Raw genomic sequence first — 14157 nt, forward strand, 5'->3', positions numbered from 1 at the left:
ACAGACGAAGAGCTCACAACTAAGTCAGGCAATGAATTCCACTCATTCACCACCCTCCAGGCAAAAAACCTTGTTCTGACACCTTTGTTAACCACACTCTTCTTTAATTTCCAGAGATGACCTCTTGTTCTTCCATCACTATCATACAGCTGAAACATTTCCCCTGCATCAATCCTATAAAAACCTTTTAGTAATTTGAATGTTTCTATCATATCCCCTCTTCTTCGCCTATCAACCAATCTCTGCAATCCACAAGCTCTCAATCTATCAATGTAGGGAGCATTTTTTATATCACTCACCAACTTGGTCACTCTTCTCTGAACCCTCTCCACAGCCTCCTCATCTCCAAGGAATCCAGGTGACCAGACCTGAGCACAGTAATCCAAATGTGGAAGTATCAATGCTTTATAAAGGGGAATAATAACCTCTTTATCTCTGGATGTCAGTGTGTTCCTCAACAACCAAGTAATCCTATGTGCAATCTTGGACACCTTAGCAATGTGTCCTCTGAACTTCATCTCCCTATCTACCAATACCCCTAAGTCCCTAGCCTCATCAATCTCTTGGAGTACCTTTCCATCGATGTAGTACACAGCTGGTAATCTTTTAATCCCAAAATGCATGACTTTACACTTTTCCACATTGAACTGACATCCATTTTCTTTTGCCCATTTTACCAGCTTATTTAAATCCTCCTGCAAACTTTCAACATCAGCTTGATTTTTTATTGCACTACACAACTTTGCATCATCAGCAAACAACTGAATATCTCCCTTTAAGCCGTTTCCTATATCATTTATATACAAATTAAACAACATTGGCCCAAGCACAGAGCCCTGAGGCACACCACTGGTCACCTGCCTCATTCTGGACTCGGCTCCTCCATACACCACCTTATGGTATCTCTCCCTGAGCCATTCTCCTATCCATATCACCAATTTATTATCCATTCCCATCTGCTCCAATTTGCGTAACAGTGTTCTATGGGGTATCCTGTCAAAAGCCTTAGCAAAATCCAGAAGTACCACTGTGTAGCCAGTTCCTTTGTCCAACTCAGATGTTATTCTATTATGAATAGTTAATAGATTGCTAAGGCAGGATCTACCTTTAACAAAACCATGTTGGCCACTATAGAGTATCATATCCTGATCCACCCATTCTTGAATTTTGTCTTTAACCAACTTTTCCAATACTTTTACCACTACTCCTGAGATGGTGATTGGTCTGTAATTCAATACCGCAGTTTTAGAGCCACCCTTATGCAAAGGAACCACTTTGCCTAACTTCCACTCCCTAGGGACCATACCAGAGTTCAAACTTAAATTAAATATCCAGGTAAGAGGGGTTGACAATTCATTTGCACATTCACGCAACACCCGAGCTGATATTCCATCTAAGCCTACCGCAGTGTTTGCATTTAAGTTTTGCAATATATTTAATACCTCTGATTCTTTAGCTTCAATTCTCACATTAGGTATTGCTATAGGTATAGAGATATCCTCACTTGGGTGATAGACTTTTGAAAAGTGATCACTCAGTAACTCTACTATTACATCTGATTTTGTCACCTCAATACCATCAGCACCCACTAAGGTTATCCTTCCGAAGTCATTCTTCCTCTTACTTGCCACATAGCGGAAGAACTCTTTGGGATTACCCTTGATCTCTTGGTGGCTAAGGTCTTCTCATAATCTGATTTAGCTTTTCTTACTATGCTGGTAACCTTCCTAGCTTGAGCCTTGTACTGCTCATGGGTGTCCTGATCGCCTTTCTCCTTGTAAATTCTCCATAACATTTTCTTTTTTTGCAGTTCAAGCTTGATACTACTGCTCATCCATCTAATGCCTGCCTTGTTTGACCTCCTGACCATGGGGACACAATCTGATATTGCTTTCCTCAGATACCCGCTGATTTTATCCCAAGCACTGCTAAAATCTTTTCCTTGCAATATGTTCTGCCATGGGATGGCTGCAAGCTCACTCCGAAGCTTGTTATAATTGCCTAACCTGTAGTTCCGTACATACCCCTTCTTAATAGAAAAATCCACAGATTTTGCAACCTCCCAAGTCAATACCACATGATCGCTTTCACCAACTGGAGGTAACGAGGACACCTTACTTATGCATATAACCTCTGAACCAATAACCAGGTCCAACACTCTCACACCACGTGTCCCTTCAGTTATGTGCTGTTTCAAGTAATTATCTCGTAGAAGATGTATGAACTCCATTTCCTTTTTGCTACGTGATAATTCCTCCTTCCAATTGATATCACCATAATTAAAATCCCCCATAATAATCACTAAGCCTTCACTCATTGCACTAAGTTGCTGATGCATGAATTCAATATCTCCCCCCGTACTCCCTGGTCTATAGCAGCATCCAACTGTATATTTCCAAATGATAAGTTGATGGTAAAACTAGAATGGATGAGATTGGGTATTCAATTAGTATCTTGGATTAGAGACTGGCTGATAGGTATCAGCGAGTTGTGTATGATAGAGCAATATCCCATAAGTCACTAGTTGTGTGCCTCACAGACCTGATTAGGGTCATTGTTGTTAATGATATGGAATGTATATTAATTAACCTGTATGTTAATGATACTGGAAAAGGTTGGAATGGGAATATTCAGTTATTTGCAGATGATGCAAAGCTGGGGAGAATTATGAGTAAGAGATGTTGTGGCTTTACAAGAGGACTTTGAATAGACTGAGTGAATGGGCTTGGGAGTTGGGGGTTACCAGTTTAATGCTGCAAACTGTAAGTAGCTTTAAAATTCAGAAAATAATGATGGGATGTAGAATATACACTTGATGATGGTGTATTGGAGAAGAAGGCAGAAATAAGAGATCTGGGTTTATGGCTGTTATGGATCTAAAATTTAGAGGACACTTTGCTGAAATTGTGAAGACAGCACAAGAATTCTGGTAATGATGCAGAGGATGCAGACCTATAGAAGTAAGGTGCTAATGGTTGCATTATATAAATTCTTGATTAGGCCACAAATAGATTACTGTGCACAGATTTGGTCACCAGGTTTTCAAAGGATGAAGAATATTAAACAGAGCCCACAAGTGATTGACTAAAGTGGTTTCTAGTCTCTGGAATGGTGAGTATGAAGAAAGATTGAGAAGAAGCAATTTGCAGAGTCTAGTGGATAGGAGGAGAGGTGATATGATAATGACATATAAGTTGGTAAGGGGTTCTTGTGAGATTTACATTGAGAAATATTTTCACAGAATGGTGAAAGATGGAGAAGAATAAGAGGTCATCCCTGGAAGTCGTATAAGGAGGGGTGTGAGAAAGGACAAAGCATGTTGTTTGCATGGAGAGTAGTGAATGATTGGAATGCATTGCATCTTTTTACTTTCCAAATACTGAAAGAACTCTTTGTGATTACCTTTGGCCTCCAGTGCTAATTCCCTTTCATATTCGGATTTTGCTTCCTTATCAAACTGGTCACCCTTCTGGCCTATGCTTTGTACTGCTCATATGCCTGCTGATCACCTTTCTCCTTAAATTCCCTTTGGAAATTTCTCTTTTTTTGCAGTTCCTGTTAATGATGCTGTTCATCCATTTAACATCCACTTGATTTATCCTGCCGACTCTAGGTATGCAGTCTGCTATTACTTCCCTCAAGCATTGCTTCACCACCTCCCATGCACTGCCAACATTCAATCCTAGCCATTTCTCATGCTATGATATTATTCGAAGCACTTTCCCGAGACTGTTTTGTCACTTCTTGTTGGCTAAAGCAATATGGCATATGACATTTCACTGTTATGTAAAGATCTGTGGTCCTCTAAGAGTTTCTAAAGATGGTGACTAAAGATTTATTTCTGTTTAATATGAGAGAATCACACATAAACCAGTCAGTGATTAGGTTAACATCCAAATTTTCAACAAACATTGAAAAAATTTCAATCCAAAGTGCAGACTGTATGCTTGAACAAACCCTGATAACTCTATAAGAAATTAGAGTTATCAGGGTTTGTTTAAGTATACAGTCTGCACTTTGGAAATCAAATTGATTTTATAATGATAAATAACATACAAAAATAATATAACCAACATCAACGCATACCCAGGTGCTGATATAGGTTCAGACCATAACCCTGTTATGTCTACTTTAAAGATTAAACTACAAAGCATTTCTAAAAACAGTCATATTGAAAGACTAGAATTGACAGTTCTGAATATACCTGACAACATAAAGGTGCTTAACTCAGAAACTAGGAAAAAATTAGCTCTGTCAAATAAAAAGAAAAATTTCAACCATAATCTTTGTATAAAAGATCAAAATGAAAAAAAATACTACTAGAAATACAAGATAAAAAGATGGAAAGAATATGGAAAAGAACTGTCTGACTCTAATCGCACAGATGCACCAGATATATCAAATATGGATGGTGAACCAATTACATATGAAGAAACAGATTATGCTATAAGTCAAATGGTAAAGCACCAGGCCGTGATCAGATCCCTATCAAATTGTTAAAGAAATTAAATTATTATTATTACATGACACCTGTAGGGAGTCCAAAGACTCATCGAGGAAGGGCACCTACTCTACAACTCTTTGTCTCGACCAGTCAAATCCACCAACTAACCGCAGATAAGTCAACTGAGAGCAGATATGTTAACCACTCAGCCAACCAGGCTGGCAATAATGAAAACACAAGTAATGATCTAAAGGTTATTTTTAATAATATATATGATACAGGATACATCCCTAATGATCTAAGAAAATCCATCTTTGTCACTATCCACAGGCCATTTAACAAACCACGTTATGAAATTACTACTGAGAATAATCCTAGAAAGAATAAAAGGCACTTTGTGAATAGAAATAGAAGAGACACTCACTCAATCCAGTTTTCAAAAAGATAAAGGTAGTGAAGGAATTTTCAATTTGAAAATATGATGCAAAAGAAGCCTCGATAACCAGAAAAGCATATATCTTTGTTTTATTGATTACACCAAAGCATTTGATTCAACAGATCACAAGAAATTAATACATATCCTACAGAATAATGGTCTACAAGGAAAAGATCTACATATAATTACAAATATACACTGGAATTAAATGGCCTCAATAAGATAAAAAATGCATATTCTGACAGTTTGAAATCAAAAAAGAGTAAGACAAGAATGTGTCTTATCACCCTTACTGTATAATATATATATATAGTGAACAAGTTTTTAAAGATATTGCAAAATTGAAGGGTGTAAAAGTTGGGGGGAGGAATTTAAAAACTTCAGGTATGCAGAGGACATGGTCCTTAATACTGAATCTGAAGATGATCTTCAAAACTTGGTCATAGAAATTGACAACAGAAGCTTAGACATGGGATTAACTATTAACCTGAAGAAAACAAAGTGTATGATTATATCAAAAGAACCACTAAATAAGAAACTAAATATAACTGTTAACCAAAAGAAAATTGAATAAGTTCAGTCTTTTATATATTTGGGACAAATGTTTACAGACAGAGGAATTCCCTTAAAGAAATAAAAAGAATAGAGAGAGCAAGAAAAGCCTTTATTGATATGAAAACTGTTCTAACATCCAGAGACATTAACATAGACACAAGAAAAAGATTAATAAAGTCATTAATTTATATCAAGTCTTCTCTACAACAATGAAACTTGGACTCGAAATAAAGAAGCAGAGAAAAAATTAGAAGCTCTCGAAATGTGGACCATCGGAAGAATGTTAAAAATATCATGGACAGAGAAAATTAAAAACAAAGACGTTTTAAAGAAAGCAAAAATGAAAAGAACACTAATGAAAATCATTAAAGAACAAAAACTTAAATATTTTGGACATCTAACTAGACAAGAAGGCATTCAGAAATTAATATTAGAAGGGAAACTGGGCAGAAAAAGAGAGGGAGGTAGATCCAGGAGAATGTTGTTTGAATACATTAAGGACTCGACTGGCTTGAATTACCATAAATGTAAATTACCATAAATGCAGCAAAAGAAAAAAAAAAATTCCATGACATGGTTGCCAACCTCCTTCTAGGGAATGATGCTTGAAGAAGAAGATTAGGTTAAATAATGGTCTACAAGGTGAACCAGTGATATAATAATATAATGATAAATGATGTAAGACTACTTAAAGGTCTTTGTGAATTACAAGTATTATGTCATCTGCATACTGACAGATGTGACTGTAGGACTCTAGGTTAATTGTTAACAAAAATGCTGGATATGCACAGCAAGAAATCAGCCCCTTCTGAATGGCATATGAATCACAGTTTTATTGATATAAGTGTCATTTAATTTTGTAATATTAGTTCTGTTTTTCAGAAAGCCTTTGAACCAGTTGTAGAGTTTTCCTCTTATGTCAACTGCTTTGAGGTCTTTTAAAAGCATTGTGTGCTATGGTGCAAAACATATTAGAAAAGTCAGGAGCTAGTGCAAAAACAAACTTTTTTTTTTTTAGATATCCACAACTGAGTTGTGTCACAGAGATCAACCCATAAAATACTGGTTCCCTTATTTTTGCAAGATAAGTATTGTATGTTGGATATTGATATTTGAATACTAATAATAATAACAAACGGAAGAAGATTAAATAATAATAATAATAAATGGAAGTGGAATAAATAATGATGATAATAAATATTTTAGAAGAACAAAAAATCTTAAAAGAAATGGTAGTCTCATACCTTTACAGCTCTCTTTGGAGTTTCAGCAAGAATGGGAGGTAATATTCCCTTATAAAATGAAAGAGGACTAGAAAAAAATAAAGATAATAAAAGAAAATAGAAATTTTATTATAAATTCAATTATAATGACAGTACAATATTAATGAAGCCCAATTAAAATAAAAATGTAAAAAATACAATATGATTATAGTAAACAGAACTATATAGTGTTTACCTCCTCTGATCATTCACATGCCTATCATGCCGTACCTCAACTCCTTCACACACTTTCTACATGCACAGTATCCTTAGGCAATAAATTCTGCTCACTCGCCACTTGGCATGTAAAAAATTTACTCCTTATTTCCATACTTACAACACATAAACTTCTAGAGATTGCTTTTATTGGAAGTTTTTCCACTTGGTTATATTATAAATTATATTCTTGGTTTAATCCTTTATCCAAGTGTAAGAAAACAAAATTTGCACCTGAAGGAACTTCAGGACTGGGCAACTCGTATATAGAAGCTAATGACTTCACATCACTTGCCTTAGTATCCCATAATGCAAAGTACATATTTTTACAGACATGTATAATGCTATGCATTATGGAAAGGGTTGCCGCCCAGACCAGTTTCGACCTTTATCGACGTGAAAAAGTAAAGGAGTCCTCATCATAGGACTAGATTAGTTAGTATAGGGGTGCAAGAGAGTCTGATAGTGTTAGCAGAAAGAAAGACAGATATATAGTATGAGAGATACAGGAACGACCTCAGCTCTTTTATATCATCATATAGCCGAAGCTATCAGGTTTCCTTTTAGCCCAATCTCATACAGATGAACAACCAAAAGACCAATTGAAACTAAAGTGCAGAGATGACTGATACCTAGGTGGTTAGCCTTATCTGAGTTAATCACCTTGAGTTGGTCTTCTCTGCCTAGGATTGCTCTCCAGTCATACCTGCAATTGGATATAAGACCGCATTGAATTAAGGGGATGGAACTATTTAAAGAACCTCTCATAACAAGAACAGACAGAATTTTATCTCCCCATGGAAAATACTGCACAATGTGGGTGGTCTACACCATCTAATCAAAAATTTGATATCTCCTAGAATGCTTCTTTCTAAATACAAAAATTGTCTTACTGAACAATAAAATTTCCACAATACAATATTATAAAGCAGCGTTTCTCAACCTGTGGTCTGTGGACCACAGGTGGTCCACAGGCAGACTTAAATTAAATAAATAAATATATATTTTTTAATTATCCAAACAAAACAAATTAAAATTGAATAAGTAAGTAAAAATTATTGAAATAAAATGGGTACTTAAAAAAAAACAAGAAACAGCAGCAGAATGAAAAGTAATAAAAAAAGGGGTGAAGTGAACAACAATATGGTTTTATTGCTTCTGTCTTCCCTTGCTGTTTTATCAGATTTGAAATAAACATGTGTTATCCACATTTCAACCAACTGCTTGTTGTGCATTGATTTTTATTACTGAAGGTTCAGTATATCTTCAGAAGTGCTAAGTGATACTTGGACTAAGTGTGTCTCGTGAGTTAACCCCAGTATCTGTATATTTTTGAGAAACGTTTTTTTAATAATGGAAAAGTGGTTTAGAACTAGGACTAGCCATAACTTTGAAAAGAAAAGTAAATGAAGCAGGTGATGCTAACTTTAATTATGATACACGTGCTGTAACATCAAGTAAATCTGATACTATTAAAGTAGAAGAAACAAGCAGTTCAAAGAAAAAATACAGTAGGAAATATAACAGTGTATATTTGGAATTCGGGTTTACTTGGTGTGGAGAAAGTGAACAGAAACCTCAACGTGTTTTGTGTCATGAAGTGTTGTCGAATAAGTGCATGAAACCTGCGAAACTCCGACAACATTTAGAAACTAAACATTGTGATGTGAAAAATAAGCCAATTGAATTTTTTCAGCGACATTAAATCATGGAAAAGATGTAGTTTCAGCCATGGGTTCTATTAACAGCAAGGCACTGGAAGCATCCTATCTCTTAAGTTTGCACATAGTGAAAACTGGGAAACCTCATTCTATCGGGGACTTCCAGCTATAAAAGATGTGGTAAAAACTATGTTTGGCAACAAGTTACTAAAAAATGTTGATTTGATTCCTCTTTCAAATGACACTGTCAGTCACAGAATTACTGACATGGCAAGTGACATAGAATCTCAGTTAATCTAAAGAGTTAAGAAGAGCCCTTATTATGCATTACAAATAGACGAGACTACTGATGTTACAAATGATGCACAGTTAATATGCTACATAAAATATTGTTATTATAAGGTGCCTCCATGGAGTCAAAAGGCTCACCACAGGAGACCGAACATTGACATACTAACCATTATTCACACAATACCTGTCAAAGGCTGCAACTTCGAATCCCGCCATGGGCATGGATATTTGTCGTTGTCAGTGAAAATACTAGTGGTGTTGGCGGGCGGTAGATGGCGTAGGTGTTAATTCCTGAATGAAGGAAGATTAAACCTTTTAACGTTTCATTCAGGGTTTAACATGAAATGTCATTCCCAGAGCCAGTATTGGTTTATCAGACTAGATAAGATAACATTAACTTACCAACATAATTCCCTTTTGTATAAAATATATCAAGTCATTTAGTTGTAAATATTTCTTGTAAATCTTCTAGTGTTATAACTGTGCTATTTTTGTATAAATAACTATGTACGAGAAAGAGAATGGAGTAATCAGCTTATAAAAATTGGTTATCATTCCGCAGTTTGGCAAGTGCAAGAAGAATGATTGTTATGAGAGATTTTAACTACAGTAGTATAAATTGGGGAGAGGAAGTTGCATGTAACAATAAGGGAATGGAATTTCTAGAATTCTTGAGGAACAAATGTCTTAGGCAACATGTAATAGAGGGAACAAGAGTTCAAGAGTTTTGGATATGGTTATAGCATCAGAAGAGTTGATAATAACTGAGATGACATCTCTCCCACCAGTTGGAGAGAGTGGCCATATGGTTTTGACTTGGAAAATGAATAGACATGCAGGAGTATCAAAGAGATGGGAACATACGTAGAATTATAAGGCAGGTGATTATAATAGCCTTATACATCAACTTAGGGAAGTTTCATGGAGGGAGGAATTAGAAGGCCGGGATATCATTAGTGCGTGGGAAATTGTGAAAGAATATTTGTTAGCAGCAATGGTAAGTTGTATACCAAGAGCGAAAAAGAGGACACAATTTGGAGTAAAGTTGATGACAAACAATATTAAGCAGGAATTGCATGCAAAAAAGAGGCTATGGAAGAGACTGGAATATGAGAGGAGATTGGCCCTAAGAATCCAAAGAAAATTCTAAGGAATTTTTGAGCTATGTGGCCAGTAGGAGGAGAAATGACTGTGGAAGAATGATATTGTGGGATAAAAATGGGAATAGAGTGACTCATGCAGAGGACATAGTGGAATTGTTCAATAAACACTTAATTGGAGTATTTCATCCTGGAGGAGTCAGTTTTAATACTAGAGGGATAGGGCAGGTTCGAGGTTTAGAGATACGGGAGGAGAGTGTGTTTCAAATACTGAGTACTCTGGATATCAGTAAAGCTGTGGGACTAGATGGTATTTCACCATGAGTTTTGAGAGAATGTGCTAGAGAACTGACAGTGCCTTTGACCTGGCTTTTCAATGAAAGTCTGGCTGTGGGAAAGGTCCCCATGGAATGGAAGGAAGGTAAGATAGTGCCATTGCATAAGGGTGGTAGCAGACTGGAAGTGTCTAATTATAGGCCAGTTTGCGTGTCATCAGTAGCTGTTAAGATCTTGGTGAAAGTAGTGGGGAACCGTATACAGCAGGGGTGTTCAACCTGTCGATCGCGGAGCGACTTTTGGTCGATCTCTTGTGTATTCCTCCTTACTTACAAATTTAATTAAAACTGAAAACATAATATTTTATTTATCATTATTTTGTATTATTTTTAATTCACTTTAAGTGTATTAGTATTGTTTATTTATTTTTCGTTAAAATTGTTAAATCAGTAATTTTCTTATAAGTCCGGGTAAATGAATTAATTTGGATCAGTGGAAGTCAAACAGTGAGCCGAGTGAAAACGATTATAAGCAAAGTGTCAAAACTTGATTGTAGCTTATATATTAAATATTCCAAAGCACATTATATCGATTTTTACATAGGTTAAGTCCCATGTGAATATTGTAAAAAAATAAACTTTGTTTGTCTCGGTATAGTTTGTATTAGATGTTTTTGTAAATAACTCTTTTGAAGATAACTGTATATACTGCTTTAATAAGAATATGTTAGAGTGTTAAAAAGGGCAATGTTTTTGTTGCCGAAGCTGTACATGGCGACATTAGAAAGATTGTTATTGAAACTTGTATGTATGAGAAAGGCTTGCAGGCTCTAAGTGGAAACATCTCCGAAGTCAATCAGAAAGAGTTCAAACAACTTTCCGATGGCCAGCAACTTACAATCAAAAGAAAGCGGAGGAGAACAAAAGGCATGCCGAACTTGAAACTTAAGATGAAAGACTCATATACCGATTTATTTGGGAATTGCTAAACTTCATACGAGGTCTTAGAGGAGGCCTAATAAAAAGGGACTGAAGCAAGCAGATGGGGTCCCGGTTCCAGAATTGCTGTCAGAGAGGAAGCTGCCCAGTCCAGAGTCGCCGTCAGAGAGACTGCCTGGATCCACGTTGCTTGAGAGGGGAGGTTCCCGCTTCCAGAAAGGAGCTTCTCGGTTCGAGATGTCACTAGAGAGACTACTTCTAGGCCGCAGACAAGGTTTCAAATTGCCGAAGGGAAGAGTTCCAATTGCCGGAGAAAAGTTTCCAGGCCAGGTTAATGTCAGACGTTCACCAGTGTGTTGCGTTTTCATTACAATTTGATAAATCAAACGACTTCACTGATACTGCTCAGTTAATGGTATTTATTCGCATGGTATTTCAAGATTATTCAAGTAAAGAAGAACTTTTGAAAATTATACCATTATTGGGTAGGACTAGGGGAGAAGACATTTTTTCGGCATTTGATGAATTTGTTTCACAAATTCATCAAATGCCGAAACTTCCGCTTTTTAAACACAAACTTCCGCTTTTTAAACTTGTGTCTATTACTAGTGATGGTGCTCCTACAATGACAGGTAATAAATCAGGCTTCATTTCATTATGTAAAAACTATGACAAATATCCAGATTTTTTAATGTACCACTATATTATTCACCAATAAGTACTGTGTAGTAAAATATTAAACAATGAAGTCATTTGGAAGTATGCACATGAAAAATTCCCAATATTAACTTCAATTCGCGAAAAATTCTGTAGTGTTTCGGATCGACATACTTGTCTGAATCCGCTTATTCACATATGACCATGATAAAAAATCAATTAAGAAACCAAATTACAAATGATCATTTGGAAGATTGTCTATGATTGGCCACTTCTTCATATCAATTTGACTATGAAAATATTGCGAGGTCCAAACTATGCCAAATTTTACGTTAACTTTTTTTTTTTTTTTAAATCAACCAGCATTTCCAGTAACTTGTGAGTGTGTAATCAATCTGTTGTTTTTTCTAACTTTGGTTTTCCAAAATAGAGAAATAACTATTTTATTCCAACATATTTGTTTTTTTTTTGTTATATTAAAATATTTGTTGTATTAAAATAATTAAAAGTGTAAATAAATTTTTAAATACACAAAGTTTTTCGTTGTGTATTTTTTTTAAGTTGTTTATTTGTGCATAATCAGATATCAGGTTGGGGGAACGTGATCTATATAAGAGAGTAGATCGCCGAATAACTTTTTATAGAAAAGTAGCTCGCGTAGTAAAAAAGGTTAAGCACCACTGGTATACAGCATTGGGCAGATGAGGGTTGTGTTATCCGTGAGAGTCAACATGGATTTGTGAAGGGGTGCTCTTGTTTTAGTAATATGCTACCCTTTTATAATAAAGTTACAAGAGCATTAGATGAGGGAAAGGCATATACTGCCATTTTCTTAGATTTAGCAAAAGCATTTGACAGGGTGCCACATTATAAGCTGATATTTAAGTTGCAGCACAGGTCTGGATGTCAGATTGGTCAACTGGATTCAGGATTGGCTGTCCGATAGGTATCAGAGAGTTGTGATTGGTGGGACAGTTTCAAGGAGGCAGAGAGTTACAAGTGGGGTCCCATAGGGCTCAGTACTTCGACCTATATTGTTTAACCTTTATATTAATGACATTGTCAGTGGATTGCAAGGGGATATTCAGTTGTTTGCGGATGATACGAAGCTGGGAAGGATTATTAGTAATAGTGCAGATGTGGTAGCACTGCAAGAGGATTTGAATAAGCTAGATAGATGGGCAAATGAATGGGTGTATCAGTTTAATGTAGCAAAATGTAAGGTCTTGAGGTTTGGGAAACATCGATGGGATGCTGCATACACTGTGGGAGGAAGTAGGGGAGACAAGAGATCTGGGGTTGATGATTGATAGAAACCTGAAATTTAGGGAACATATTGCAAAGGTGGTGAAGGTAACACAGAGGATTGCTGCAATATTCAGAAGGACACTGACCTGCAGAGATAAAAGCGTTATCATTCTGTTGTATAAGACTCTGATCACACCACACTTAGACTATTGTTCTCAGATTTGGTCCCCAGGATTTGAAGGGGATAAATTAACTGTGGAAAGGGTACAAAGGCGGATAACAAAGATGGTTGCAGGACTGTACCATGTTAGTTATGAGGATCGGCTGAGAGAATGTGGACTGCAGAGTTTCGTGGATAGAAGGAGAGTTGATATGATTGAGACTTTTAAACTGCTGAGAGGTGGTTACAGGGTTGACACTGGGGAGTTCATTCGCTTGGTTGAACAGCAGGAAGGAGTGATGACAAGAGGCCATCCCTGGAAGTTACGAAAGGAAACTGTCTGCAAGAGGGTGAGGAGTAGTTTCTTTGCATGGAGGGTGGTTGAACGATGGAATGCATTGCCTGATGGAGTAGTGAGAGCGAGAACGGTCAATGAATTTTAGGAGTGGTATGATAGACTTTGTGTTTCTTGGGGAGTGGACCTCCCCTCAATGAGTCTTGATAGACTTTGCGTTTCTTAGGAAGGACCTCCCATGATGAGTCTTTTGACTCCATGGAGGCTTGAATAATAATAATAATAATAATAAAAGAGATAGCCTGAAGAACACACGTCAGCAGGGCAGAGTAACACGTGAGTTTCTCCAAGAAGCACACCAGAGTACAGTATGGCGCCAGTTGTCAGGGAGAAGTAAGTGCCATGCGCAGTGAAGGAGAAGCAGTGACATAGGAAGAGAAACATAAGGCATGCAATATAAAATCGGTTGTGGCACCTAAAAAGCTCTTGGTCCTTTTCTTCAGCGGAGTGGTCAACGAAGTCAGGAGGTCGGAAGGCCACGTGGAAGTGTCCAGGGGAGTTCGATAGTCAACCTGTAGCCAAGCAGAGCAGAGTTCCCGATCCAGCAAGGAACGCATC

General features: G+C 36.6%; 1 protein-coding gene across 4 annotated transcripts in view; it reads right to left on the minus strand.

The window, feature by feature from the left end:
- Window positions 1–14157, minus strand: part of LOC150101336 (mitochondrial 2-oxodicarboxylate carrier) — a 223235-nt gene that overhangs the window by 152724 nt on the left and 56354 nt on the right. For all 4 annotated transcript variants that reach the window (XM_090400214.1, XM_090400216.1, XM_090400217.1 and 1 more), the window contains exon 3: window positions 6680–6746. In XM_090400214.1, coding sequence (XP_090256340.1) covers window positions 6680–6746 — 67 coding nt within the window. The remainder of the gene's footprint in view (window positions 1–6679; window positions 6747–14157) is intronic.

This window comes from Typopeltis vanoorti, chromosome 11 (genome assembly GCF_054136105.1).
Source record: "Typopeltis vanoorti isolate ZY-2024b chromosome 11, IOZ_Tvanoo_1.0, whole genome shotgun sequence".
Classification (NCBI taxonomy): Eukaryota; Metazoa; Arthropoda; class Arachnida; order Uropygi; family Thelyphonidae; genus Typopeltis; species Typopeltis vanoorti.